General features: G+C 42.2%; 1 protein-coding gene across 2 annotated transcripts; it reads right to left on the bottom strand.

The window, feature by feature from the left end:
- Positions 1-113: 113 nt before the first annotated feature.
- Positions 114-20,688, bottom strand: PGAM5 (PGAM family member 5, mitochondrial serine/threonine protein phosphatase). Of its 2 annotated transcripts, none has more exons than XM_083717612.1 (6): positions 20,096-20,688; positions 14,299-14,477; positions 12,941-13,066; positions 11,370-11,458; positions 10,584-10,714; positions 114-1,437 (listed from the first exon to the last, which is right to left on the bottom strand). In XM_083717612.1, exons 1-6 carry the CDS (start codon positions 20,368-20,370, stop codon positions 1,287-1,289), a joined length of 951 nt encoding a protein of 316 aa, XP_083573738.1. In that variant the 5' UTR covers positions 20,371-20,688; the 3' UTR covers positions 114-1,286. The 2 variants fall into 2 exon arrangements, with proteins under 2 accessions (XP_083573738.1, XP_083573737.1); XM_083717611.1 differs by having other exon boundaries at positions 10,584-10,717; positions 20,096-20,585.
- Positions 20,689-26,590: the final 5,902 nt, after the last annotated feature.

The raw sequence follows: 26,590 nt of genomic DNA, 5'->3' as shown, positions 1-26,590 counted from the left end.
CAGCACCATAAACAGACTAAAAACCAGTCCATAAATGCTAAGAGGTCAATTGTTTACCTGAAGAGAAAATAACCACTGCTATTTTAGCAACTCTTGATATCACGGAAGCCTCGTGAAAGTTAATAAAAAACTATATTTGCAGATATTTTACAAAGATAACTTTGTTTGCATTGATTGAAAGACAGACCACCACCTTTTTCCAGGTAGCATTTCACCAACAGCAGATTCCATTTCAAAAAAGTAGTTTTGATACATTATAAAATAAGACAAATAAGCATGCTGAAGAAATAGTGCAGGCTATGCTCTTGGGGATGGTAAGGATGAGGCTCACTTCTAAATTTAGTTTAGCACCCGTGTCCCCAGGTGTGCTTTGCCTCAATGGGAATAATGACAAATGACATGTAACCATAACTACTGCTAATAAGTCCAGGCCTTGAGGAGTGGTTCAATTCAGACTTTTACACTAATCGTGTGAGAGGGGCATTTGTAAAGCAAATGAGAACACTCATTTTAATATAAGAACAATCGTATGTGATATTGAAGGGCAAGAAGAAAAGAATCAAGTCCAGTCTCCTTTTAGATAGTCTCTCTTCACCTTGGATACCATCGTGAGAAGGGCTGTTGAAGCAGCCATTGCAGCATCATAGTCTACTCTTGTTCCCGCCAACAGGTGTGTATAGCCAGGGGACACCCTCTAATACATGCCTTTTGCACATTTTCAGTTTCCAACCTTTGCTCTAAAGTAACACGGATATGTAAGGGAGCTAAATTATTAAGTTATGAAAACTCAGCCACAATTGTAGTTGCTGAAACCGCTCTGCCCCCAACTCTTGCTGATCTAGCAAAAATAATTTTGCCGATTACCAATGCAAAGAATTGCTTTCTAATCCTGTGGTATTTCTGTATCCTCTTTCCACAGAAGAGAGGGGGAAATCATCTCTACACACAGCAATATGCTTTGGTAAGAAGCCTGGGAACCTTTCTTGTTGCAGCCAGGCAAGTGGCACCCTCACATGAGTTAAGTTTGTAGATTCTCTGGTTTTAGGTTCATTCATTAAGTACTGCTGTAAAGTCTCCATTCATTTTAATGGACCAGGAGACTGTACTGCAGAAGTACTTTGTGGAATGTGCCAAAAGCACCATGAACACAGCAATGCTGAGCAGCCCTTCTATTTACAGATAAATGAAGTGGGGGAAAGAGTAGGCATTCACTGAGTACACTGTGAAACACAATTTCCTACCAAGCCATAACCTTGTACACCACAGCGGCACCAGAAAAGGCCCACTCAGCTGCGTGTGATTTTCTCAGGAGGCATAAAGCCTGTGTCACCGAGCAATCGAAGCGCCACTTTGCCACTAGGGCGGATGACCAGGTGGGTGATGCTGCCATTGTTGAGGGATATCCGAAGCCAACCTTCGGGAGGAAATTGTAAAGCTCTGAAAAAGATAAGGAAAGCAGTTACTTCAGCATTTTGAAATGAGTTGTGCTTCTTTTCACTGTTCTTTTTGCACTGAACACATTAGCATTTCAGCTGCAATATGTACACGAGAGCAAATTCAGAACAGAAACACTCCTACCCTTTGCAACTGAGAAATAAAAAAGGTGTGGTTTTGGTTTTTTGGTTTTTTTACAGAAATAAATGACATTGCAAGCACAATAAAATCCTTCTGATTACATTCCTGAAGTCTCAGTCACAATGGAGTCCTCCTGCCCTCTTGCTTCCACCCCACACACTTGGCATTACAGTAAGCTTAGAGATACTACTTTCACTTTCGGCAAACATCTGCCTGCTGCTTGCTTTTGATGGCTAACTTGCTGACGTCCCTGCTTCAACATGTGCTGCCTTGTACAGATCCCACCTTACTTTTAACAAGCTTAAAAATCCCTCCAGGGAACCTTGCTTTGCCTCAGGAGTTCTCCAAAACTGATTAACATTCCTACAATTCACCATAGCACTTTGCAAGTTGCAGGTACTTTAAGTGGGAATGAGATTCCTGTAAGAGGCTGGATTCTACAGTGTCCCATTAAACTTTAATTAGTTTAATGTAAATGCCCAGTGCGCTTCCATCGTCACAAGTCCCACTACAGCAGAGTATTTCGCACAGCAGTTGAAGAAGGGCAGGAAAGGCAGTATCTTTTCAAAGAGGAGTCTTGGAGCATGTGGTTTGTAACTCAAAGATAAGGTTTATTTACAAAACAAAAACAACCCTGGCGAAGAACCACACATCTCAGCAAACACGCCCAAAAAGGGGAGAAAAAGGGAAGAACAAACACACAGGAGACTATTTATACAAACTCATGTTCCTGGAAGCCTAATGACCTCCAGCTGCTCAGTGATTAGAGCGTTTCTGCTACCTTTTAACCCTTTGATAGCAACACCCCCTCTCGCTCGTAACACTGAGCTGTACCAACCTTAATTCAAATTTAAACCTGAACAGAAACATTTATGAGATTGCGGACCCAAAGCTTTTGTAAAACCGTCTGCGAGATTTTCTTGGCTTGGACAATACTTTAGTTCAATTAAACCTTGTTTTACACTTTGGCATACATTTTGATAACGGATATCCAAGTGTTTTGTGTGTGCCTTGAATTGACCTGATTTAGCTAGTTTAATACAAGGTTGATTGTCTTCCCACACTCTGATAGGTAGGGAACATTCTCCAAACAATTCTTGTACCAGTTGCTTATAAAATTCCAGTTCTCTACATACATCTGATAATGCATTGAACTCAGATTCAGTTGAACTTAAAGCTATAAGTGACTGCTTTCTTGATCTCCAACCAATTAGTGCATTTCCAAATTTTATCGCCATTCCTGACACTGATTTTCTATCTGGTCCAGCATCTGCCCAACTGCTGTCGGCCCAACATTCAAGTTGTGTGCTGCCCTCTGCTGATAGTTTTAAGCGAAACCTTTTGGTAGTTTGGAGATACCTTAAAACTCTTTTTACTCCTTGCCAAGCATGCATTGATGGTTTTTCAGCTTGTCTACACAGCATGTTGACAGCATATGTTATATCGGGCCGAGTCCACTGTGCAATGTGGAGTAGACTGCCTATCGCTGACTGGTAAACCCCGGGATTACTGAACTCTGTCTGTTGCTCGGCTTGAGCATCCTTTATGTAACTTAGCTCCATTGGGGTTTTAACACCAGCACAGTTGTCCATTTTAAACCTTTCCAGCAACTGCTGGATCTTAGCTTCTTGGCTGAGCCAATAGTTTCCATTTTCATCTTGCTGAATTTTAACTCCTAGATAAACAGATACATTGCCTAGTGATTTTATCTGAAACCTTTCTCCAAGCTTTGTGGCAAATTGTTGTGCAAGTTTATCATCCTTTCCACTGTATAATAAATCGTCAACAAATATCAAAACTGCTTCTTGTTCACATCCCGAGCCTTTTAGATAAAGACACGCATCTGCTGCGCTCTTTCTGAACCCCATGCTCTCTAGAGCATCGTTTAAGCAGGAATTCCAATTACGGGCAGACTGTTTCAACCCATAAATGGATTTGTGTAGGCGCCAGACCTGGTTTGGCTTGTCTCCTTCAAAACCTGGTGGTGGTGTCATATAGACTTCCTCCTGTAAGTCTGCATTTAAATAAGCCACATTGACATCAAAATGAAACAGCTTATTTCCCTTCTTAGCTGAAGAGGCTAAAAGCATTCTTAATGACTCCGATCTTGAAGTTGGGGCATAGATTTGAGAATAGTGAACACCTTTGCGCTGCGAAAACCCTTTTGCAACTAGTCGGGCTTTATATTGCAACTCTTCAGTAGTTGTGGGCTTTAAACGATATACCCATCGACAACCTACAGCTTGTTGCCCTTTCGGAAGCTCTGTACTTGTAAACACACCGAGAGACTTCATTGAAGCCATCTCTTTTTCCATTGCTTCCTGCCACTTAACGGCTTCTGAGCTTGGAAGCTGTTGTACCTCCATATAGCTATCTGGCTCACACTGTGCCATATTTACGTATACACTTGTCACCTTAAACCGCTCTGGCGGCTTGCCCTTTGTGGCACGATTTGACCTGCGCAATTGTTCCTCTTGTGCCCCCTCTGACCGTTGGCTGTCAGAATCTGTCTCAGACTTTATACCTGGATGTGCCTCTAGGGATAAAGACCTCCGTTTAGATACCTCCCTTGGGCTTGGTGTTGCAGGTGACCTGCTTCGCTTTTGCTGTCTGCTAGGCCTACTGACTGGCAATGTTGGAACACCCCTAGATTTTGGCTTTTCTACCTTAGGAGAAGAACCTTGTGCCTGGTCAGAATCTGCATCTGAACCATGTGCACCATCCTCTTCTGGCTCACTACTCTCTGGACTTTCATTCTCAGCATAAATGCCTAAATCATCTCTCAAAATGTCAGGGTTAGCATGTAAGTGAGTCCATCCAGATTGCTCACAAAATTCAGCGCTCCTACTGAGGACCACTCTTGTAGTATCCCCATTTGGGTTCACGAACCTCCAAGATTTGGCGTGTGGTTCGTACCCACAAAAGATGAGTTTCCTAGCCCTTGGACCTCCCTTTTTCCTTAACGCTTTTGGGATAAGTACATAGGCTGGACATCCAAACACCCGAAAGTAATTAATTTTGGGCTTCTTCCCATATAAAGCAAAATAAGGGGTAGTGCCAATTACAGAATTATATACTCGGTTCAGAATATGAGTAGCCGCCTGCCAGGCTTCCGCCCAGTAACTTTGAGGGAGTTTAGCATCAAACAACATAGAGTTTGCCAACTCTTGCAGAACCCTATTTTTACGTTCGGCCACGCCTCCTTCTTGGGGGGAATAAGGTGTAGACAGACGATGCTTAATTCCCTTTTTCTTAAAGAAATTCTGCAACACAGACCCGGTAAATTCTGACCCTCTGTCTGTCTGAAAAGCAAGTACTCTAGTACCGAATTCAAGTTCCACTGCATGAACCCAATTTTTAACTGTTTCTGCAGTATCTGCTTTTGTTTTGAGAGGAAAAAACCATGTAACCTTTGTTTTGTCATCCGAGAGAGACAGTGCATACCTCGAACCTCCCATGCTAGTAACAGGCATTGGGCCACATAGGTCCATATGCACAAGTTGGAATACTTTGTCAGATTTCCTATCTGAACTGGGATAGCTGCATCTATGAACCTTCGCCCTTTTGCATGCAGTACAATCCAAATACTTAGTACATTTGTTCATTTTGCACCCTTCTGATAATTCAGGTTGCCTTTTAACATACTGAAAATTAATATGTCCCAGACGGCGGTGCCATAAATGGACACAAGAATTATGGGTAGGCGTGTTCACACAACCAGCATGAACCTGTTCAACTTCATCTGGACTTGTCTCAAAATAATATAACCCATCTCTGCATTCCACCTGCAAAAGAGATACGTTATTCTTTGAAATAGTGCAAACCCCATTTTCAAACACAGTTTTAAACCCATTTCTATCAAGTTCTGACACAGACAAAATACACCCCTTCAATCCCTTTAGCACGTAGGCATCAATTTCTGTTTGCAAACATTTCAAGAATACTGTGCCTACGGTCTCTAAGGAACGTTTAGTTGAATCTGCCATTGTCACAACTTTAAGGGTTTGCAAATGTCTGCAATTCTGGAAACGGACACTAGATGGCGCCACCAGGTGGTGAGATGCACCACTGTCGATCAACCAGCGTAGATTGCTGCCTTGGCCACGCCCTTGCATCAACGCCATTACTGAAGCCATGTGCTGTGTGCTGTGGGAGTAGCCACGACCTCCTCCTCTTCTTCGACGTCCCCTGGAACTCCTTGTCTGGTAACTAGGGGTAACGGCCTTGGTGCTGTCTTGACCAGGTTCACGTGTGCAATTCCTAATTAAATGGGAAGGGGAACCACAGCGAAAACAGTGTCTAGCTGCAAAAGCATTTACTGTGTGCTCAAACTCAGCATCAACACTCTTAGGCACAGCATAACTCCCCTTTAAAGACAAACCTCTTTCTCTTTGCCTCTTATCCTGTTCATCTGCAAGCCGAGATGAAATGTATTCAAGGGTTAATTCAGTTGAAGGCATAGCTTCCAAAGTTAGAGCTAGAGTCTCATAGCTTTTATCAAGAGAAGACAACAATATGTATGACTGCTGCTCCATAGAGAAAGGAATGCCCAGCTGTCTTAGTTGATTAAAGGCAGACACCATTTTGGCAATATGTTCTTTTACACACGCTCCCGGTTGGAGACGTAAATCAAACAAACATCTTGTAGCATGGATCTTGGCCCCTGCAGTGTTTCTGGAATTTAGCCGCTGCAGAACCGTCCAGACCTCATGCGTGTTCTTTAACTCAGAAACATAAGGCATTTGCTCTGGTCCCACTGCCAAAACTAGTAGACCTTGGGCTTTCCTGTCACGTTTCTGTGAAGCTGCTGCTGTTGCTTTGTCTTCTGCAGACGCGTCTGCAGCTGCCTGTAAAGGCGGTGCTTCAGTACAACTCCACAACTCTTTTGCTTGCAACCAAACCCTCACTCTAGCCTTCCAATCTTGCCAATTTTTCCCATTGAGTCGCGTAAACGGGACAGAAAAACTTTCCTGGGACTCTGCCATCCTCCCTGGGGCTTAGGAACGATACTCACACACCTGTAGACCGTCTCCCAGCTGCTGAGGTGGCTCCTTGAAGAATAAGACGTCTTCCAGCGAGTACAAACTGCGCAGTGCCTGTTTAAAACTTTTCTAAGCACGTTGCAGGACTCAAGCTGCTTTGAAGGCTTTCGTTGTCGGCAACCGCTTCTGTCTTCGCTCCAGTCCTTTCATAAATCACTCTGAACTGCACTCCTTAGCTCCTTCTTGACGTACAAACACCCATAACCTGTCCCATTAAACTTTAATTAGTTTAATGTAAATGCCCAGTGCGCTTCCATCGTCACAAGTCCCACTACAGCAGAGTATTTCGCACAGCAGTTGAAGAAGGGCAGGAAAGGCAGTATCTTTTCAAAGAGGAGTCTTGGAGCATGTGGTTTGTAACTCAAAGATAAGGTTTATTTACAAAACAAAAACAACCCTGGCGAAGAACCACACATCTCAGCAAACACGCCCAAAAAGGGGAGAAAAAGGGAAGAACAAACACACAGGAGACTATTTATACAAACTCATGTTCCTGGAAGCCTAATGACCTCCAGCTGCTCAGTGATTAGAGCGTTTCTGCTACCTTTTAACCCTTTGATAGCAACATACAGTACAGAGCACAAGGCCATCCAAAGCGTAAGGCCACCCACTGAACTGCACTTCAGTATCAAGGGTCCCAACTTCAACCTGAGGCTCTCAGTGGCTACGAGTGGCTTCCTAATCAGCAGCCAGGGCCAACTTGATATTTTTCATTTTCATTTTTAGGCTTACTAAGAGATTTTAAACTTCACCCAGCAAATCCATAGATAAGTTTCCAGAGGCATCACACAAAGAGGTGAAGCCAGCTTACCTATCCCTCATCTCCAAGGTTGGTTCACCCACCCTCACCATCTAGTGACTCAACCCCAATTCATAAGGCAAATTTATTCTAAGCAAAAGGACCTTTTGGTTCTTGCACTGTGTGAGATTATCACTCCCAGGTAGGAAGAAGAGACAGCCAATAGAAATAACAAATCACCATGAGCATCAGTGGAACTGATCTCAGAGACAGCCTAAGAACATAAGAGTCTACTAGATCAGGCCAGTGGCCCATCTAGACCAGTGTCCTGTTCTCACAGTGGCCAACCAGATGCCTGTGGGAAACCAGGAAACAGGATCTGAGCACAAGACCTCTCCCCTGTCCTGTGGTTTCCATTAATTAATAAAATCCTACTTCGATTTAGAGGCCCAATACATTCAAGAAAATACCTAGCACACACAGCAAGAAGACGGGCTAAGCTATTTTGCCTGTTAATTGTAAATGTGGAAGAAAAATATACTCTGGGGAGATAATTTGTGATTTTGCAATGAAAGGCCAGACAAATGAAGATATAAAGTTATCTAGTCTTTTTATAACACAATGGTGACCAGCTGAAACGTTAGGACAAATAAAGTTACAATGTAGTCAGCAAGCCTTCTTATGTGAAACAATATCAAGAGAGAGAGGTGGTTATGTGCACAGGAGAAAAATACCACCATAGACCAATATGTAATTTCAGAAATGTAAAACATGGGATTTCATTGTGCCCATATAACATTTGTTAAATTTCAAAATTAAAACAAACATTTGGGATTGTATGAACGGTGAAATGTAGGGGGGGGGCGGAAAGGTTCATTACTTCAAGGGGTACAGGCTGTAAATACTTAAATGAGTGTGCCCAATTTTGAGGAAAGAGGCAGACCTGCATGATCTTTCCTTTGACCCGAATTCCAAAGAGATACATTAAGTTGAACAGTAGTCCCAGAAACTAAACTGTTCTTTTAAGTTAATGTAATACTCAACCACCTTGCCTCAAGTCCAACAACCGTGTCCATCTTTTGCAAGAGTCAGTTCCTACAATGGTTTCAAGTACAAATCACTCTTTCAAAAAATGAACATTTGCTGGCATAGCTTGATAGTTATAAGTTCAGCAGAAAGACATCAGTACAACTCTGAAACCATACAAAGAGCTTAACGTACCATCTGTTTCTACATACACTGAAATATGGTTCACACATAAACTACTCTTTATCACTTGCACTGTTAATCTAGTTAGCCAGCGCAAGCACACATGTCACCCTCTATTAGAAATGTAATGTAACAGATGTGTACTAATATAGACAGGATATTAAATATTAAAGGGAAGCTACACAAGAGGTTGTTATGGAGGTTATAATCTAGCAAAAGGTCAGCAGACACCCTAGGTTTTAATATGCAACTAAGAAGGCTTTTAACCTCTCTATGTGGCAATAGTCACATTTCAATGTGGAAGGTTCTAGGAACAGGGTCAGCCTCTTATCAGGCTTGGACTACATGATATGACATTCCTTAAGGCAGATCCCTATCCAGATGAAGGTGATCTTATCAACTTTTGAAATTTCAGGTCTCATTTGCTTTTGCAATGTTGACTGCCAGCTCATTTCTTACTTGTTTGCAATACACTGTTAAACAAATGCAGATAGGTGTATGAGGCTTGCAACACGATAGTCCAGCTCAAAACAGCTGAGCTGTGATGGAATATTTGATCTCAGACTAGCTATTCCTACCTAATGTTTCTTGCCTACACAAACAAAGCAACTCTAAACACACTCAACTTTCTGAGCTCATAATGTTCAATTCGTCTAATATATGGATGGCATACTGGGCTCCATGTCTCCCAGAAATGTTTAAGCCTCCCAGAAAACTACCACTGCACACATTTTCAACAACTCCTCCTGGATAGCAAACTCATTCTGAGAACACACCACCCCCAATGGAACCTGTGAATAGGTAATTAATTGCTTCACAGCATAAAGCCATCAAGGTGGTGTACAAGATAAAAACATAATCTCTAAAAATAAATTCAACAAGCTCTAAAAACAATGAAGTCATCCCTACGAGAAAAAGCAGCAAAACTACCTTTTCAGATATAAAATATTGGTATTCCACTCATAACTGAGTCACAACCTGGGTCAAATCCTTAAACAGAAATTTCCTCAGTAGGCACCTAAACATCGTGAGTTTGGATGGTACAGTCATACCTTGGTTTTCGAACAGCTTAGTTCACGAACAACTTGGAACTCGAACGCCGCAAACCGGGAAGTAGGTGTTCCGGTTTGCGAACTTTGCCTTGGAAGCCGAACTTATGGCGTGGTTTCCACAGCTTCCGATTGGCTGCAGGACGCCCCTGCAGCCAATCAGAAACCGTGCCTTGGTTTTTGAACATTTCGGAAGTCGAACAGACTTCCGGAACGCATTCTGTTCGAAAACCAAGGTACGACTGTAATTGATTAGACAGCTCAAACTTCAGCACTAAAAGTCCAAGTATCCAGTGCAGGCTAAGTGCTCTTTAGTTATGGATGCTTAAGCCTGTATGCTCTGTTCTCATGCTGCACTTCCAAAACAGAAGCACTTAACTGAATTCAGCATCTCTTTCAACCCAAACAGGTCTTCAGCACAGTTCAAAGAAACCAAGGTTACACTGTCTTAGAAGATGCAAGCAAAAATGGTAGAGTTGAGCAGGATGTAACATGAGGGACAACTGTACATCTCTCAGAACATTTATTTGATGCAAGAAGGGAAATCCAGTTTCACAGCTCGGGGGCAGAAGACCTGCTAGACAGTTACTTTGGATTTAAGTAATAATTTGTTTTGCTAACCCAAACTTTGGTCCAGGATTTGGAGGTTCTGCAAGCAGAGCAATAGATAAGCTGCATTCTCATTTTTCCATTTCTAAATTTCATAATACGTTTCGTATGGAAGGTCTATTTGTTTTATAATCCCCTACTCAAAAATAGAGATTAGAGCAAAGCTTCAAGTTAATCTGGCAGTCATATGCTCTCTGGACAGCTGTTCATTTTACTGTGCACACACCCTCTCCAAATAACTCAGAACCGCTAAATGCATTTGATTGCTTAAGTTAAGGGTTAGCACATTATTGTTTTGGTCATGAAGAGCCAATCAGAAGGTTTCCCATACCCACCAGTTTGTTTCAATGCCATAGTTACCTGCAAACTATGTAACGAATAACATTAGCATGACAGACGTAGATTTCATAGCTATCCTCTTCCTGCTTTACATCAGCCCTATGAATGTAGTTTCGGAAGGCAGCTTCAATCCGAGCCCCATCTTCGTAATACTGCTAAAAAGCAGATAATTGGTTATTGATGTATATATTTAAACATGCACAAGCTTTTCATCTTTAACTTACCATTAGTGTTGGCTACAGAAAAGGATTTTGACATTTCTGATCAAGATACAGAGGTCATTATCCAACCTCAATAACCTGCTGTGATTACTGCCCTACTGAAGGCTATTTTTCTCCACCATCTGAAGTCCATCTTATCAATAGAAATGGACTGCACAGAACATACCTCTTCTGGACCAAACTCAGTGTGCTGGGTCGTGCCTTTTAAACTCTACGCCACCTGGGCAATGGATAACTTATAGGAGGTGCTACTAACTGTGCATCATCCTGTTTATTAGGTCATTAAGCTGGGCTTTGTTCTGTGTTTCCTCATTCACCGAGTTCAGAATTATTAAAGAAAAAAGGTAGGACCTTGCTGCTGTGGCTCCCATTCTTTAAAGTTCTCTCTCTAGTGATATATTGAAATGTTAATTCCTTTTGCTGTTGGATGAAAATATTCTTGTTTAATAAAATATTCTGTTAATCAGCATGTGCCACTTTGGGTGGATTAGCAGACAGAAGAAACCTGAGGAAACTGGTCTACATTGCTATAAGTAAAGCCAAAGATTACACAACATTAAGGCAATTGCTTATACAAAAATCTTACCACAGCTTCTGGCTTCCAGTGGGAACTAGGAGGATTTGGTTCAATTGGAGCTCCTTCACGCAGAAGGTCAGTGCTTGATTTCTTCACCCCTGGGGGAAGAAAAATGAAGACATGCATTTCAGAGCCTTGTCTCCAGGGCCATCTCTGACATTAAACTCTAGATCTGCATCTATACAAAGCAAGTTAGCATATCAAAGGTGCTGCAAATCTTTTAATACCCTGGTTGTAAACTCGTGTTATGACAAGCAAGGAAGAATAGTGCATGGCCTGAAGGGTTTGTGCTAGAATGTACTCCTTGTACAAGTAACGTGCATCGTGTCAGAGACAGAGATTAAGAGAAAGGGTCTTATTGTTGACTTGTGGAATTCAGTTGGTAGTTCACAGCTCAACCAGTGTGATGTATCAGCAGAGTATGTGCAGCACTCAGCAGAGTCTTAAGAGATTTCCTGCTTCCAGCAACCAGTTTCTTCTAGAATTCCAAGTTAAGGGAAAAACTCCTCCCATTCAGTTCAAAGTAACAAAGAGTTTATTGTCTCCAGACACAAGACAAAGCTAAGCGCTACTACCTACTATGTACATTTCTTCTAGTCCTTGACGTAAAGATATATCACCATGCTAGCTAACGCTGCTGTGTAAAACCCACAACCTCTTCCCCCAACTCTCACAGATTCAGTCAGACCCTGACAGCAAACAGAACAATATCAGGATAGTCACAACATCAGAACAGGACCAGACAAGATGTCACATAATGAAAGCAATGCCCCAGTTACTATTATACCTGTCTCTACTCGTAGGCATATCTCCTGAACCAATGGAAGGGTGAACAACTCAGCAAGTCATACACTTGAGCTTGCTCTGTTGCTATGGTAACCCAGTGCACCTGCGCTCTTATCTCAGAACATCCAGACATGGGGGATCCGAGTGGTTCCCCACCACTAACATAGAGGAAGGAATTTGGGCAAACCTCTGCAGCAACACCTTGGTAGTTTAGTCGGTAGAGCGCAAGACTTAATTTCAGGGCCGTGTGTTCAAGCCCCATGTTGAGCAAAAGATTCCTGCATTGCATGGTTGCACTAGATGACCCTTGTGGTCCCTTCCAACGGTACAATACAATTCTATGATTCTATGTACTAATGTTCTCTTAAACATATCACTATGTGTTCTTTCCCACTTTGCAATCAATATTGGTTCTCACACAATTAAAATTAATAAACAGTAAATATATTAGGAATACATGGGAGATGTTTATCAAAAACATTTAACAGGCCTTCATCAGAATATTCCAGGGCAGGCAAACAATTCACGTAACACACAAATGTAGTGTTTTGTTTTTTTAATGACATAAAGACAGACTGAAGACATAAACCTTAGGAACAAAAAAAAAGCCCAATTCCAACTAAAATTCCTCATCTAAAATGCCTATGCAAGGGCTTAATCAGGCACCATATGTCAATGCTTTGATTCAAGAATGCACCCAGCTTAGTCTGCATGGCCCACTCTGTGCTTATGAAAGCCACACTGTCTATTTAGAACAAATTATGTTTCCTGATTCAACAAGAGAATTCACTCACCAGGAAGATGCTTGCTGATGATGTTGGTTGTTTCAGTTGCTCTGGTCATAGAAGAATGGACAATTTTATCAAATTTCAGTCCCAAGCTTGCAAGCCTTTGCCCTGTCAACTCAGCTTGTTCACGACCTAAAAATTAAGGTGACGTATAAATTGCAATGTGTCTCTTTTAACACATTCGGGGTGTGTGTGTGTAAAATAAGATTTCTACATTATGTAGACCTTTTGTCCCAGCACAATGATACACAAACAGTTATTGCCACTGCTGTTCTTTCAACTTGTATCTTCACCCAAACAGATACAATGAATTTTTGAGTATGTGGAAGTACAAGTAGAATTCCAAATGGGGCCTCCTTGCTAATCAAGGGTTTGTTAAATCAGGAAGAAGGTTGCATTGTTTGTAGAACTATTTAATAATATTGTTTTATATATATGTATATATAAATATATTATAATATATATATGTACGATATATATGTACAATGCTTTATAGCAGTACAAAATTATAATCTAAAATTCAACAGAGGATAAATAAGTAGAAGGGAAGGGTAGCGTAGGCAAGTGTAAAGAAAATATATGCATTTGTTTCAGTTACATATGCATAGCCTTGGCGACAGGAATAGTTGCTAGGAGATGGGAACTAGGGTGCTGAGCCAAAGACTATATGGAAAAGGGGGGCTTTGAAAGATTTGAAGAAGCAGGGGGTGGAGCAACATACAGGTATTCTGGGAGGCAGTTCAAAGCATACCAATCAGCAAGGGTGGGGTCTTCTCAAAGAGTAGGAAACCTTCACATGGATTAGGGTAGTCAAGTACAGGCAATGAGCAAATATGAGAAGCAAGGGATGAGAAGCAAGAGAAAGAGGGATTTGAAAACCACTAGACTTAGTGATTTGATTAATAGGCAAGACCAAGTGAACCTACAGAGAAATGCTGCAATATAAAGTTTTCCTGTGCATCAGAAAAGCCAGTCATATTGGAGAAGAGGGGAAGAAATAATGTGTCCAGCTGTGCTCCTTACTGCAACAGCAAACTAGGCCAAATATTGCTCTTCCAGCATTGCAGAGAAGGCACTGGGGGCAGAAAAGGCTGGGCAACAGACTTGGGGATGAAATGACACAGCTACTGCAATTATTTATTTACACAGCTGACCAACAAAAGTTTGTAATGCCTAAATGCCAATTCACAATGTAAATAATCTACCTGTTAAGAACAACACTCTGGTCTCTGCCAGGAAGTACTAAGGGTGACTGAATAGTTTCCCTACCCCCATTTTAACGAGAGGCAATCAAATCAGTAAATAAACTGGCAAGTTTGCTTTCTCCCCCAGCTCTGAGGTATGAAAAGGCCAGTCATACGTACCAAGCTTGGTTAGAATTCTCTCTTTATCACTGTTCCCATCTGTGTTGTACTGAGAATGCCGTATGAGGAATATGTGTCTGGTAGCTTTTGCTTTGTAGTGGGCTAGACGAGATGAGTCCTCCTCTTCCCCAGTCTCTTCATTTTTCTTTTTCAAGTTCATAAGAGCCAGTGGTTCTCTCCTGAAAATCATTTTGAAGTTTTATTTCTGTATCAATAAATGATGGGGCAGAAGTAGCCAACATAGAGCTCACCAGATGTCTGACTACAATGCCCATAAATCCTGACCATTGGTCATGCTGGCTGGGGCCAGTGGGAATTGGGGAGTCCAACAACATACATAGAGCTCTATGTTAAGATACTCCTGTAATAAGATAACTGGACATGCAAATGAAGTGACCCAACAACATCCTTTTCAGTGCAACGTGTTCGCTTGACAAAATCAACCAGATTTACAGTGGTACCTCTGGTTATGAACTTAATTTGTTCGGGAGGTCCATTCTTAAGCTGAAACCGTTCTAATCCTGAGGCGCGCTTTCGCTAATGGGGCCTGCCTCTGGTGCACAATTTCCATTCGCATCCTGGGGCAAAGTTCGCAACCAGGAGCAGCTACTTCCGGGTTAGTGGAGCTCATAACCTGAAGCGTTCATAACCAGAAGTGTTTGGTACAGAGGTACCACTGTAACAATGCACACTTTATATCCCCCAGGCAATCCCTCATTAAGAAGTTCAACATCTCAATAATGTCTCATTTCTACCCATTGAGAAAGGCAGTTTGGGTGCAGTTTGTGAAGCCAGAAAGAAAAGGCAGCAATGCAAAGCTTCGGGAGTCTAGTGCAATGAGAGATTTAGAGGTATGACTGGTGCCCAAAGAAACACTTTTAGACATACCAAAGAACTGAGGCATGAGTCTGCAATGCGTGCGTAAAAATACATACAGCATCTAAGCACAGTGCACTACAACTACTATAGCAGGCAAATAATTTATTAAGTGGTCTGCCAAGATCCTAAGCAATTTTTAAGTGATCTGTGGTGGGGAGGGGTTTGGGAACCACTGCACTAGTACATGAACCAGCCCTATACCAAGACTCATCTTCTGAAGCAGCCATTTGGAGTTGCTCAGTTTCATTCCAGTGTCTGAAATTATTAATCACTGTATTTTCACTGGTCCATTAATGCACCAGTTCAGCCAATATCTTTGGATCTTTTCTGCCAACAGGGTACAAGATTGTAGGTTTTCCCATCATCCATCTGGAACATTTCCCCATTCTTTTCCTTCTGTTCTGATTTCTCACAGCTGTCTCAGCTTTTAGCAATGAAAGGGGAAATTCTTGCAAGTAAATATCAGCTTATGTACTCAAATGTGGTTTTTTAAAGTTTTGGAATATTATAGAAGAGTCAAAGAGTTATTTTAACTTCTGGAAGACAAAGTGGACTAGCACAAAAGAAAGTATATATAAGACAGCCCTATCACACAGAACACATTAAATATTGATACATCTTTTTGATGATGTTTATGCTATTAATACATTTCACAACAGCAATATAGCAGCACCAAGTATTTCTCTTCTCACATACTTTGTAGGGGTGTGCACCAACCACTAGATTTGATTCAGACCCCGATTTGGTGCTTAAGAAACTAACCCAATTTAGTTTGACCCAGTTTGAATCAGATTTTTTTTAAGGGAAGAAATTGTAAATGCTACTTGATGAAGCTGCTACAATAGGAACAACTTAGTTTCCACAATACCACTAGCACAACTGCAAATACATGCACCACTTAATGCAATTCCGAAGTCTGGATGTTAGAAACAAGCCAGAACTGTACCCACCCCACATATTTTCCTTTAGTTTATTTACAGATAGTCTTATGTCCCATTCACACCCAGAAGTTATCTTAGTACTTAACAGTTTATGCAGAACCATGAGATAAGAGGTATGAGATACAGAACAGAAGACAGATATGTATGGCCTTCACAGCTTTGGGGAAGGGCCATAGCTCAGCAGAAAAGCATATAGGAGGTCCCAGGTTCAATCCCCAGTATAGTGTGGGGGGAGGGAGGTCCAAGCCTGAAACCCTGAAGAGTTGCTGCCTATCAGCGGACGATTGCCCGGCTAATTAATTTTGATGAACTCTAATTTTTTTTTAATATTAACAAAATTAAGAAAACTTGAAGTTTTAAAATGAAAAATATTGACCTGGCAAGCAATATAACTAATTGTTCATTGCTATCACACCGATCCAAGGAACTTCTCTGCAAAGTCCTCAGGGACCCAAAGAATATTTATTATATATATATTACTTATATTTTACATTTGTATGCCATCCTTCATCTGAAGATCACAGGGCGGTTCACAGCATAAAAGTTAAATGTGCTAAAAATTGAAACATGCTAGCAAGGCAAAATTTTAATACCAAAGTTTACAATTCTAGCATATGAGCTGACACATGATTGTGCACCTGTTCCGAGTTTACCTATTCACTGCTCTCAGAACGATTTTGAAGAAAAGCTAGATAATATAGACTTTGAAGTGAGACAGAAAAATGTTTTTTCCCATGGTGGGTACAGTTGAGAAACTGCAGTGTTGTGCCATAGAAGGGAATAAGCCAAGTTTGAACAGATGTCACCAAATGACATATCCGTAATAAGCCTCTCATTTATTTGTGCACACATCTGCAATGTGTAGTGGTGCCAAGCCATTATAAAATTAGGAGGTGGGAGGACTTTTGCTCAGATTTAGTGTTATTAAACCAGAGATAGAACCATCTGGGAAGGAATTAAATAAAAGTATAAGCTTAGCACTTCCCTCTAGCTCAGCCTTCCCTTCCCTACTCTCCAGATGTTTTAGACTACATCTACCATCAGCCCCGTGGGACGTGGATGGCACTGTGGTGTAAACCACTGAGCCTTGGGCTTGCCGATCGGAAGGTCGGCGGTTCGAATCCCCATGACGGGGTAAGCTCCCATTGCTTGGTCCCAGCTCCTGCCAACCTAGCAGTTCAAAAGCATGTCAGAGTGCAAGCAGATACAGTGGTACCTTGGGTTAGTAACTTAATTCATTCCAGTGGTACCTCAGGTTAAGAACTTCATCCATTCTGAAGGCCCAGTCTTAACCTGAAACTGTTCTTAACCTGAGGTACCACGTTAGCTAATGGGGCCTCCCGCTCCCACAGTGCAGCCACTGCACAATTTCTGTTCTCATCCTGAGGCAAAATTCTTAACCTGAGGTACTATTTATGGGTTAGCGGAGTCTGTAACCTGAAGCGTCTGTAACCTGAGGTACCACTGTATATTATTTAATAGATTTATACCCGATCTCATCAGGAAACTTTCTGTTATTTTGAGATTCTCTAAAGGTTCTCTAACCCCAATTATTAAAATGTCCTTTCACATCCAATACTGGTGTAGAAGACTCTCCTAAACTGCCAGGAGTCAACATAACCACCTAAATATGTTAAGTGTGGAATTATATTTGCATTGTTGTGGCATGGTAAAGAGTCGAGTTTATTAACAATGAGTGCTGAATTCATAATTTTGACTCATCACCAATTTAAATCTCCTTGGATATTAAGAGAATGAATCCACATCCTGCTGAAAATTGCTAGGTATACTCCTCAATTTTCATTTTCCACCCCAGGCACAGCTGTGCTTCAGCAAACAAGGGTGAAGCATAAATACCAATTCAAGAGCAGACATCCATTAGAGTTTGTTCACATTAAGCTTTCATAAACTTGGCAGATTGAATGCAACTTCTCCTATTAAGTTTCTCAACATTTCTTAAGGTGAACATAGGGAAGTGGCAAGAAGTACAAGTGTGGTTCTCAGATATAAGTTCAGCAACCACATCTCACAAGATTTACAAGAAGTCTAAATCACATATTCACAGTAACATACATGTGCATTTCAGCACTGCCTGTAGTTAAAAGCTGTGTAAGAAGCCCTCCGAGCCAATACAAGCCACAACTAGGGATGAATCTTGACCTGTGGCAGAAATAGTTGAAAATATAAAACTGCTTGCTGGACAGAGGTAGGTGGGGTAGCAAGTGCTGAGTACAAGTGACCATCAGGTTTCTGGGCACCCTGAGCATCCAGATACAATGGAATAAATGTTTGGCAATAAATACACTGGATCACATTTACCTCTTGTCACTCAAGGTGTTAATAAGGAAAAACTACAGCCATTTAGTGCTGTAGTCAAATGCTAATGCAAATTAAAATGTACAACCATAACTGAACACTGAAAAGATGAGAGAAAAGTCTTCTTGTAAAAAATAAAAGTTTGTTTTTTGAGGTATTTTTAACATTTTGCAGTCACTGAATAGATTGGGATTCTCTCCCAGTGAGAATATGGGCCTTAAAATCAATGTTAAGAATGGCAAGCAGGGAGTCAAATATGGTAGGAAACAGATCGTGTGTATAGACTGCGTAACTCTCCAGGAAAAACAGGGAGATAATCCATTCTAAGATTGCAATTCAGTAAAGTTACTCAAAGTGTTTGGGTTAAGAATGTGCTTTTGTTTAATTAGGCTGCAGATATTTTAAAAACTGTACTTTTTTATTATACTGAAGGGAATGGTTGTATTATATAAGGATAGACATTTCCCATCTCTCCACAATGAAGATTGCCCGCTGCAACAAGTTCAGACACTTATCTTAAAGCATACATCTTTCTTACAGAATTGCATTTACTCACATGCACGTTTCATCAACTAAGCCCCATTCAAAATGGATAAATTCTATTTAAACAAGTTATTTTTATTTGGACTCCTAGCTCATACAAAACAAAGACCCCAACATAGCCTTCATTTGTGCCAGGGCAGAGTCTCTGCATCTGTTTATATTATGCCAGAACTCCATAATAAATATTACACAACACATCATTTATGAAATACACTGCTACAGGATGTAGAGGTACTGAGGAACTTAGATGGCTTTCAACTAGGATTAGACAATGGCTCTTAAGCCGCAACTACTTGTTCCCATATAGCATTCCCAGGAGTTACGCATTACCTTTGGGCTTTGCAGCTTCCTGGAGACATTTACCTGACTTTTTTTGGGACACGTGGACTAAATGACTTTTTAGAATCCTTATTTCAGCAGATTTATGTTCCACTTTTTGACTAAGTTTCAACTCACAAAAGTCTCTCCCTTATTCCCCAAGAGGGATTTCTCGTCATATTTTGTATTAACATGACGAAGGGCCTGTCATCCCTGTACTAGACGACGATAAAGTCAATCAAAGTTGTACCACCAACTCTGATTTATGAAAGTATTTCTGTATCACGATGTCTTAAAACACCAGAACCTTACAACACAAAACACCTATTACAAAGCACATGATCTATCCCCCACTCCATGCCCTCAAATACATGTAATTAAGAGGCAGCAGCTCCTTAAAGCAAAGGCCGGGTAAATCCACCCCCTCACTTTAGCAAAACACTGCACTTCAAACCCACGAAATCGTCTGGAGATGCAGCTCTTTCGACAATCGAAAGAGTCAGCGTTTCATTTTTCACTTTCATTTTCTTTTCTGGTGAAGGGAAAAGCACTTTATATAAATAAGAAAGCAACCGAATGATTAAAATATGACGATGGAGAAGTCCATGGCGGGGGGTGGGATGAGGGGTTGCCAGCAGAGAGCAGCCTGGAGTGCTCCTGTGCTTTTGAAGGGTTGCCAACTTACGGCATCTTGGCCTGCTCCTATTACCTTGGGGAGGTGTTTTTTTGGGAGTGCGGGGGTGGGGAATGGGATTTTCGCCCGCCCGCCCGCCAAGAGGCCTGAAGCTGCTTCGCTTTACCTGTCCCAGTTGTCGTCCCAATAGCCGCAGTTGGGCTTCTCCAGCCAGCCAGGCGCCGTGGCGGGGCAGGAGCCTGCGTTGGCCGGCGAAGGGAGAAGCAGCAGCCCCGGCGGGGGAGCCGCGGACGGAGGTAGGGGAACCGGGGCGTCGCCGGAGCTTTTCCCCACCACCTGCTGCTGCTGCTTCCCGAGAGGCACCGCAGAGAAGAAGACAGAGCCGCCCGCCAACCCGCAAGCGGCGGCCGCGGCCACCGCAACGACCCGCCTGAACGCCATGGAAGGAACTGAGGGAGGCAGGCGGCGACGAAGAAGAAAGCGCGCGAGGAAGCGGCGCGGAAAAGGGGCGCCCGAGCCTAAATAAGCGGCGAAGGAAAGGCGGACTGAGGGAGAGGGAGGAGCAGGAGGAAAAGGCAGCAGCCGGCGTCACACGCCCCCTTCACAGCGCCGCCCTGCCGAGGCGGGCAAGGCAGGCAGGCAGGCAGGGAAGCTGACTCCCGCCGTCGACGGCGCCCGGCGTGGGACAAGATTACTCCGTCCCTGAGGAGAAAAGCGTTTCTGAAGGAAACTGATGAGGAGAGGAGGGGAAGGGGGCGCCAACCTCCTCGCGCACGCGCCCTTTACCTCCCTTGTTTTTGCGCGTTTTCTTTTTTCATTCTGTTCTATTACCCGTTCTCCAATCTTTTTTATTTTATTTTAATCGAATAAAGGAAACGAAACAAATGCCTCGCCTCGCGTACATGATGTGCGCATACAAAATGAAGATGGGGTGGGAGTGGGGGGAGAGCGTAAATGCCGGTTTTACCTGAATATACACTCTGGAAAAGGAAAAGAAAAGAAAAAGAATAAAACACCCCGTCCCCAATGAATCTAATTGTGAGAAAAAGACTAGGAGTGGGTCACGAAAATACTAGTTGTTGAAATTATATATTTCTTTTATACGCCGCCTTTTCCCCCGGACGGGACTCGAGGCAGCTCGCAGATAAAAATAACTGTTCAAAAACAAAAGTTAGCGTCCAGTTACTTCCCGAAGAATTTATACCAACGTGTTTGCTTGCTTTGGTATTTGCATCTGCTCTTTCCCCCTCCTAACAGGAGTTTTCTGGGCGACTTTTCTCAAGGTTATTTTTAAAAGACACTTAACGTATCCACGCCATGCGTTTCAAATGCATGCAATGCACACACAACATGAAGAATATTTGGGAACTGTAGTTTCTCCCCTCACAGCTGCAATGCGTAGCATTCCTAATACAGTTCACAGATTCTTTGAGAGAAATCCTCTGCTTTAAATGTGTATCACAGAAAATTACATGCACTGATTGTGATTTAAATGCTTTGTGTGGATCTGCATGTACGTGCAAAACTAATATAGAAAAGCACGCACAAAAAAACTCAATTCCTCTCTCTAGGCTTTATCAGCACTATACATTTAAGGCAGCATCATACCACTTTAAATTGTCATGGCTTCCCCCAAAGACTTGGGAACTGTAGTTTCTTAAAGGTGTTGCGAGTTGTTAAGAAACCCCTATTCCCCTCAGATAAGTGGCTTAAGAGGGTGATGACCACAGCATTTACTCAACAATCCACAGGCCTAAAAAAGGTTTCCGTGCCTTATTTGGGTTTTAAAGGTTGACTCCAGTAACACTAAGACAATTGTGTTGACAATCACTGCTGCTGTGAAAAGTATTTCAATTGTAGGGTTGCAGACTGTACTTCTAGCAGTTAATTGCTAATTAACTCTATCTTCACCTGCCATGTTTCTATGTATGTGTATATATCACACATAGCCCCAAAATATTATTTCCAAAGAAGGTGAAAGGGCAAAGTATAAAGTATAAAGTGTTTAAGACAAGCTTAAAACACCCTAGCAACATAAACTGTACCAGAGATGCTGGTACGTCATGAACTAATCTCCTATAGCACAGTTCTTCTGGTTTTAGCAAGGGCGCCAGCTCTTGGGGGCCAAGCCCTTTTGAGCCCCCTCAATGTTTTTAGGGTGGGGGCCAGCCCTCCCCTGACTCTTCCGACATCACATGCATGTCATAGCGCCCCCCCCCACCATTGCCTTCACAAGCTGGCGCCTCTGGGTTTTAGAAATACAGTGGTACCTCGGGTTACATACGCTTCAGGGTACATACGCTTTAGGTTACAGACTCCGCTAACCCAGAAATAGTGCTTCAGGTTAAGAACTTTGCTTCAGGATGAGAACAGAAATGGTGCTTCTGCGGCGCGGCAGGAGCAGGAGGCCCCATTAGCTAAAGTGGTGCTTCAGGTTAAGAACAGTTTCAGGTTAATTACGGACCTCCAGGAGGAATTAAGTTCTTAACCCGAGGTACCACTGTAAAGCTTGTAAATGTACTAGTTTACAGAGATCCACTAGCACTTTACCATACCAGCTCACAATTCTCTACCATATAGCATGTTACCTTTAGCTTCACTGCTGATGCCTTGCACAAAGCAAATACCTTGCTCTCAGTTAATACCTCACACTCCTGCCAATGATATTGCACATACACAGATTGCTTAAAGAAAGGGTGCGTGGATGAGTCATGCTTTAGGCATTAACCTTCGACTGTTTCTAACCACCCCATTGCAACTGGGTCTTTCTCTAAGCAGAATCCGGACGTGGGGGTACGGGGGTGGGATGCTTAAGACATGCTCTAAACACCTGATGCAATTTCACCCATTTCCCCAAATTACACCAACAGTACTGTGCTCAGTTCTGGTCACTGATGTAACATTTGTGCTTTTCAGTGGTAGAGGTGCATAACATTAAGCAAGAAAGTGGTTAGACAGAAATTTCTCTCCTTATTTTATAATAGTAGAAACCGGGGTCTCCAACGAAGCTGAATGGTGGAAGATTCAAGGCAGGCGAAAGGACACGTGGTTAGTTCAGCTATGGAACTCCCTGCCACAGGATGCTATGATGCTCATCAAGTTGGATGGCTTTAAAAGAAGACTATGTTCCACCTCCACTGTCAGAGAGTCCCAGCTGCCTGGAATTAAAAGTGGAGAGAGTGCTGTTGCGCTCAGGTCCTACTTGCGAGTTTCCCTGGTAAGCCCCTGGTTTGCCACTGTGAGAATTGCAAGCAGGACTAGAGAAATAGCTCTTTGGTCTGATCCAGCCGGCTGTCAAATTAGTTACAGCACTTTGGGCTGGCAAACTGAGTCTGTGCAGTTCATGCCATATACTGTTTAGCCACCAGGTGGCGCCGGACTTAAAGGTTAAGTCCAGCACTTTGAATGGAGTCCAGAAATAAACAGGAAATCAGTGCAGATGGCAAAAGACTGATGGATCTTCCAGTCTCGGTTAGCAGTCTTACTACCCTGTTTTGGACTAGTCTCAAATCTCCAGATTGTTTTCACAAGCAACTCCAGGTAATCCAACTGGGAGATTTTACGAGAGTGTGGATACACTGTAGCATTTGTTATATTGATTTTAATGGATTGCTGTTCCTACCTATTATGAATTACTGATTTTATATTGCAAACTGTTTTGTGAATGAGCATTGCAAAATGGCAGGTGAATGCTGTGAATGAAATATCCCATCCCATTCAATATTTTCTCACTCTTTCACCACATCTTGTCACAACTTCTACACCCTCTCCTTCCTCCGTGAGCGAATGATTTTTTGTTTTGCAAAGGCATGGAATTGTACACGTGTAATAAAGAGAAGAGCTTGTGGTTATTTTCAGTTCCTCTTTGCTTCCTTTTGTGGCAAGAGCTACAGTTGCTTGTGAAACCCACAAAAAATAAGAAAAACAGCTGTAAGGGTGGCCCTTGGGTAATTATGGTCTCTCTGCATTTATTTATTTATATACCCAGTGCTTTTTTTCTGGGGTACGCAGGGGTACGCATACCCCTAAACATTTTGTGAATCTTTGTACTTTTGTCCATTTACTGTATTTATTTCCCCCGATTTGAACTATAAAATTGTTATGTACTGAATTGAATAGGATCCAAAAAGCAGCAGTCAGATTGGTCCTAGAACAATAGGATTCAGAATGCAGCAGTCTGATTGGTCCTAGAATAATAGGATTCAGAATGCAGCAGTCTGATTGGTCCTAAAACAATGCAGGAGTATGATTGGTCCGCAGGAGCCACCCAATCCAGCTCCAGGTGGAAGTGAATCCGCAACCTGATTGGCCTACAGGAGAATCCCAAAATTAGCCAATCATGTGCGACCCATTGTGTAAATAATGTATATAAAGCAGATATTTTGGGGGAACTTTCATTCCTCACCACTATGAGCTGAATAAAGAGCATGAAATCCACACTAGATGATGGTGATTTTCTTGTGTCAAAATGAGAGTACCCCTAAACATTTTTTTAGAAAAAAAGCACTGTGTATACCAACTATTACAAATCTGTTTCAATGGATCGTACAAGTTAAAATGATAAAATAGTAAAATTGTAATAATAGAAATGCATTTATTTGTTGCATTTATATCCCACCCTCTTCTCCAAGGAGCTCAATTTGGCATACATTGTTTTCCCCCATCTCATTTAATCACCACCACCACAACAACAACAACCCTGTGAGGTAGGTTAGGCTGAAAGGCAGTGACTGGTCCAAGGTCATCCAGTGAGCTTCATAGCCAAGTGAAGACTTGAACCCTGGTGTACCAGTTCCTAGTTTGACACTCTAACCACTATATCATAAATAAAATGGAACTGGCAACCCAAGATATAGTCATTCTGGCACTAAACACCAGAAAAGTCTAGACTACACAGGTAAGGTTTTGGCTGAATAGTGGAATTAGATGAAATTATTATGATTGGCCAATGGCACCTGTTGACTGCATATACACCAGGCTTCCTCAACCTCGGCCCTCCAGATGTTTTGAGACTACAATTCCCATCATCCCTGACCACTGGTCCTGCTAGCTAGGGATCATGAGAGTTGTAGGCCAAAAACATCTGGAGGGCCGAGGTTGAGGAAGCCTGATATACACCATACATTTAAAGCAATTTTCCTCCCACTCACCCCCAGAAGAATCCTGAGAACTATAACTTACTTGTGACAGAGCGACGGTTCCAAAGCGCCTGCAACAAACTACACTTCTTAAGGGCTCTTTGGGGGATTGTGATTTGAATCTGTGGTGTGTGTGCAGTCAACAAGCTCTAATCATCATCATCATCATCATCATCATCATTTTATTATTTATACCCCACCCATCTGACTGGGTTTCCCCAGCCACTTTATCAGCCAATCATAAACCATTTCATCAAATCCCAATATTCAGGTTGTGAGTGCCATTGGTGCCCTTGCTCATGAAGCCAAAACAGCACCACCCATGCACAAGAGGGAGATACCAGCAATCTTGGCAGGAGGCCTCAGGTTTGCAGAAATTATTGTTGTTGTTATTATTATTATTATTATTATTATTATTATTAGTGCTCTATGGAAGGATAAGAGAGGTTGACAACCCAAGAACAGCCCAATGAGGACTCAGTGAGAACACACCACAGACTTACTCTAGAGCAGGTGTGGTGGGGAGTAGAAAGAAATGAGAAGCAGTAGCCTGAGTGGAATAACCCTGAACGGGAGTGCTCTGCACTGCAACATTTTGCTGCAGTGCTTGTGAAAGAACAAATAGTATATTACAGGTGTGATGATAACATGTCACATCACGGCATACATTTAAAGCACTCTTATACAATCTGGCTTCTCCCAATGAATCCTGGGAACTCTAGTTTTTTTAAAGGATGCAGATAGATGTCACGGGAAATATTAACAAATACAGTTCCCAGGGTACCTTCGGAGAAGCCTTGATATAAGATAGCTTTAAATATATGGTGCAGATGTGGCCAACTCTCTCTCCCCACCCCTGCATTTCTGAGTGTGTGTTTTTTTGTGGCTTGCTCCACCTTTCCTCCACTCTCTTTCTTAATGTTCTTTTTTCTATCTTTGCTGGATTTGGGACTCAAGAATATGATATAGGATACCCAGACAGGGTGGTTACTGCTGCAGGCTCTCTTGTTTGGTATTCTAATGTCAAACTTCCTTAAATGAAGAATGTGAAACAAAACACAGGGTCTGGAGAGGGAGCCTGTACCACAGTTGATGGCAAAACACTGGTGATGCAAGAGGAGTGGTTTTCTAAAATCAAACCATTTCGTAGACCTTCTTCATTCAGGAGTGTTGCCTTGGATTAAAAAGCAGTACAGTGGTACCTCGGGTTACATACGCTTCAGGTTACATACGCTTCAGGTTATAGATTCCGCTAACCCAGAAATAGTACCTCAGGTTAAGAACTTTGCTTCAGGATGAGAACAGAAATCGTGCTACGGTGGCGCAGCGGGAGGCCCCATTAGCTAAAGTGGTGCTTCAGGTTAAGTACAGTTTCAGGTTAATAATGGACCTCCAGAACGAATTAAGTACTTAACCCGAGGTACCACTGTATATAAATAAACCATAACAGGAGGCTAGCTTAATTCAGCTGAAATTATAGAATTCCTTTCGCTTGCTTCTTTTTAAAAACAACAGTGACCCCT

This window comes from Podarcis gaigeae, assembly GCF_964106915.1.
Source record: "Podarcis gaigeae genome assembly, chromosome: 16".
NCBI lineage: Eukaryota > Metazoa > Chordata > Lepidosauria > Squamata > Lacertidae > Podarcis > Podarcis gaigeae.
Note: the sequence above shows the minus strand (reverse complement) of the source record. Positions and strands in the feature narration are given on the sequence as shown.

Coding starts and splice junctions, on each gene's coding strand:
- PGAM5 (XM_083717611.1), bottom strand. CDS start 20,370: ATGGCGTTCAGGCGGGTCGTTGCGGTGGCCGCGGCCGCCGCTTGCGGG. Junction 13,067..14,298: donor GAGAATTCTAACCAAGCTTG/GTACGTATGACT, acceptor CTTAATTTTTAG/GTCGTGAACAAGCTGAGTTG. Junction 1,438..10,583: donor ATTCGTTACATAGTTTGCAG/GTAACTATGGCA, acceptor TATCTTTTTCAG/AGCTTTACAATTTCCTCCCG.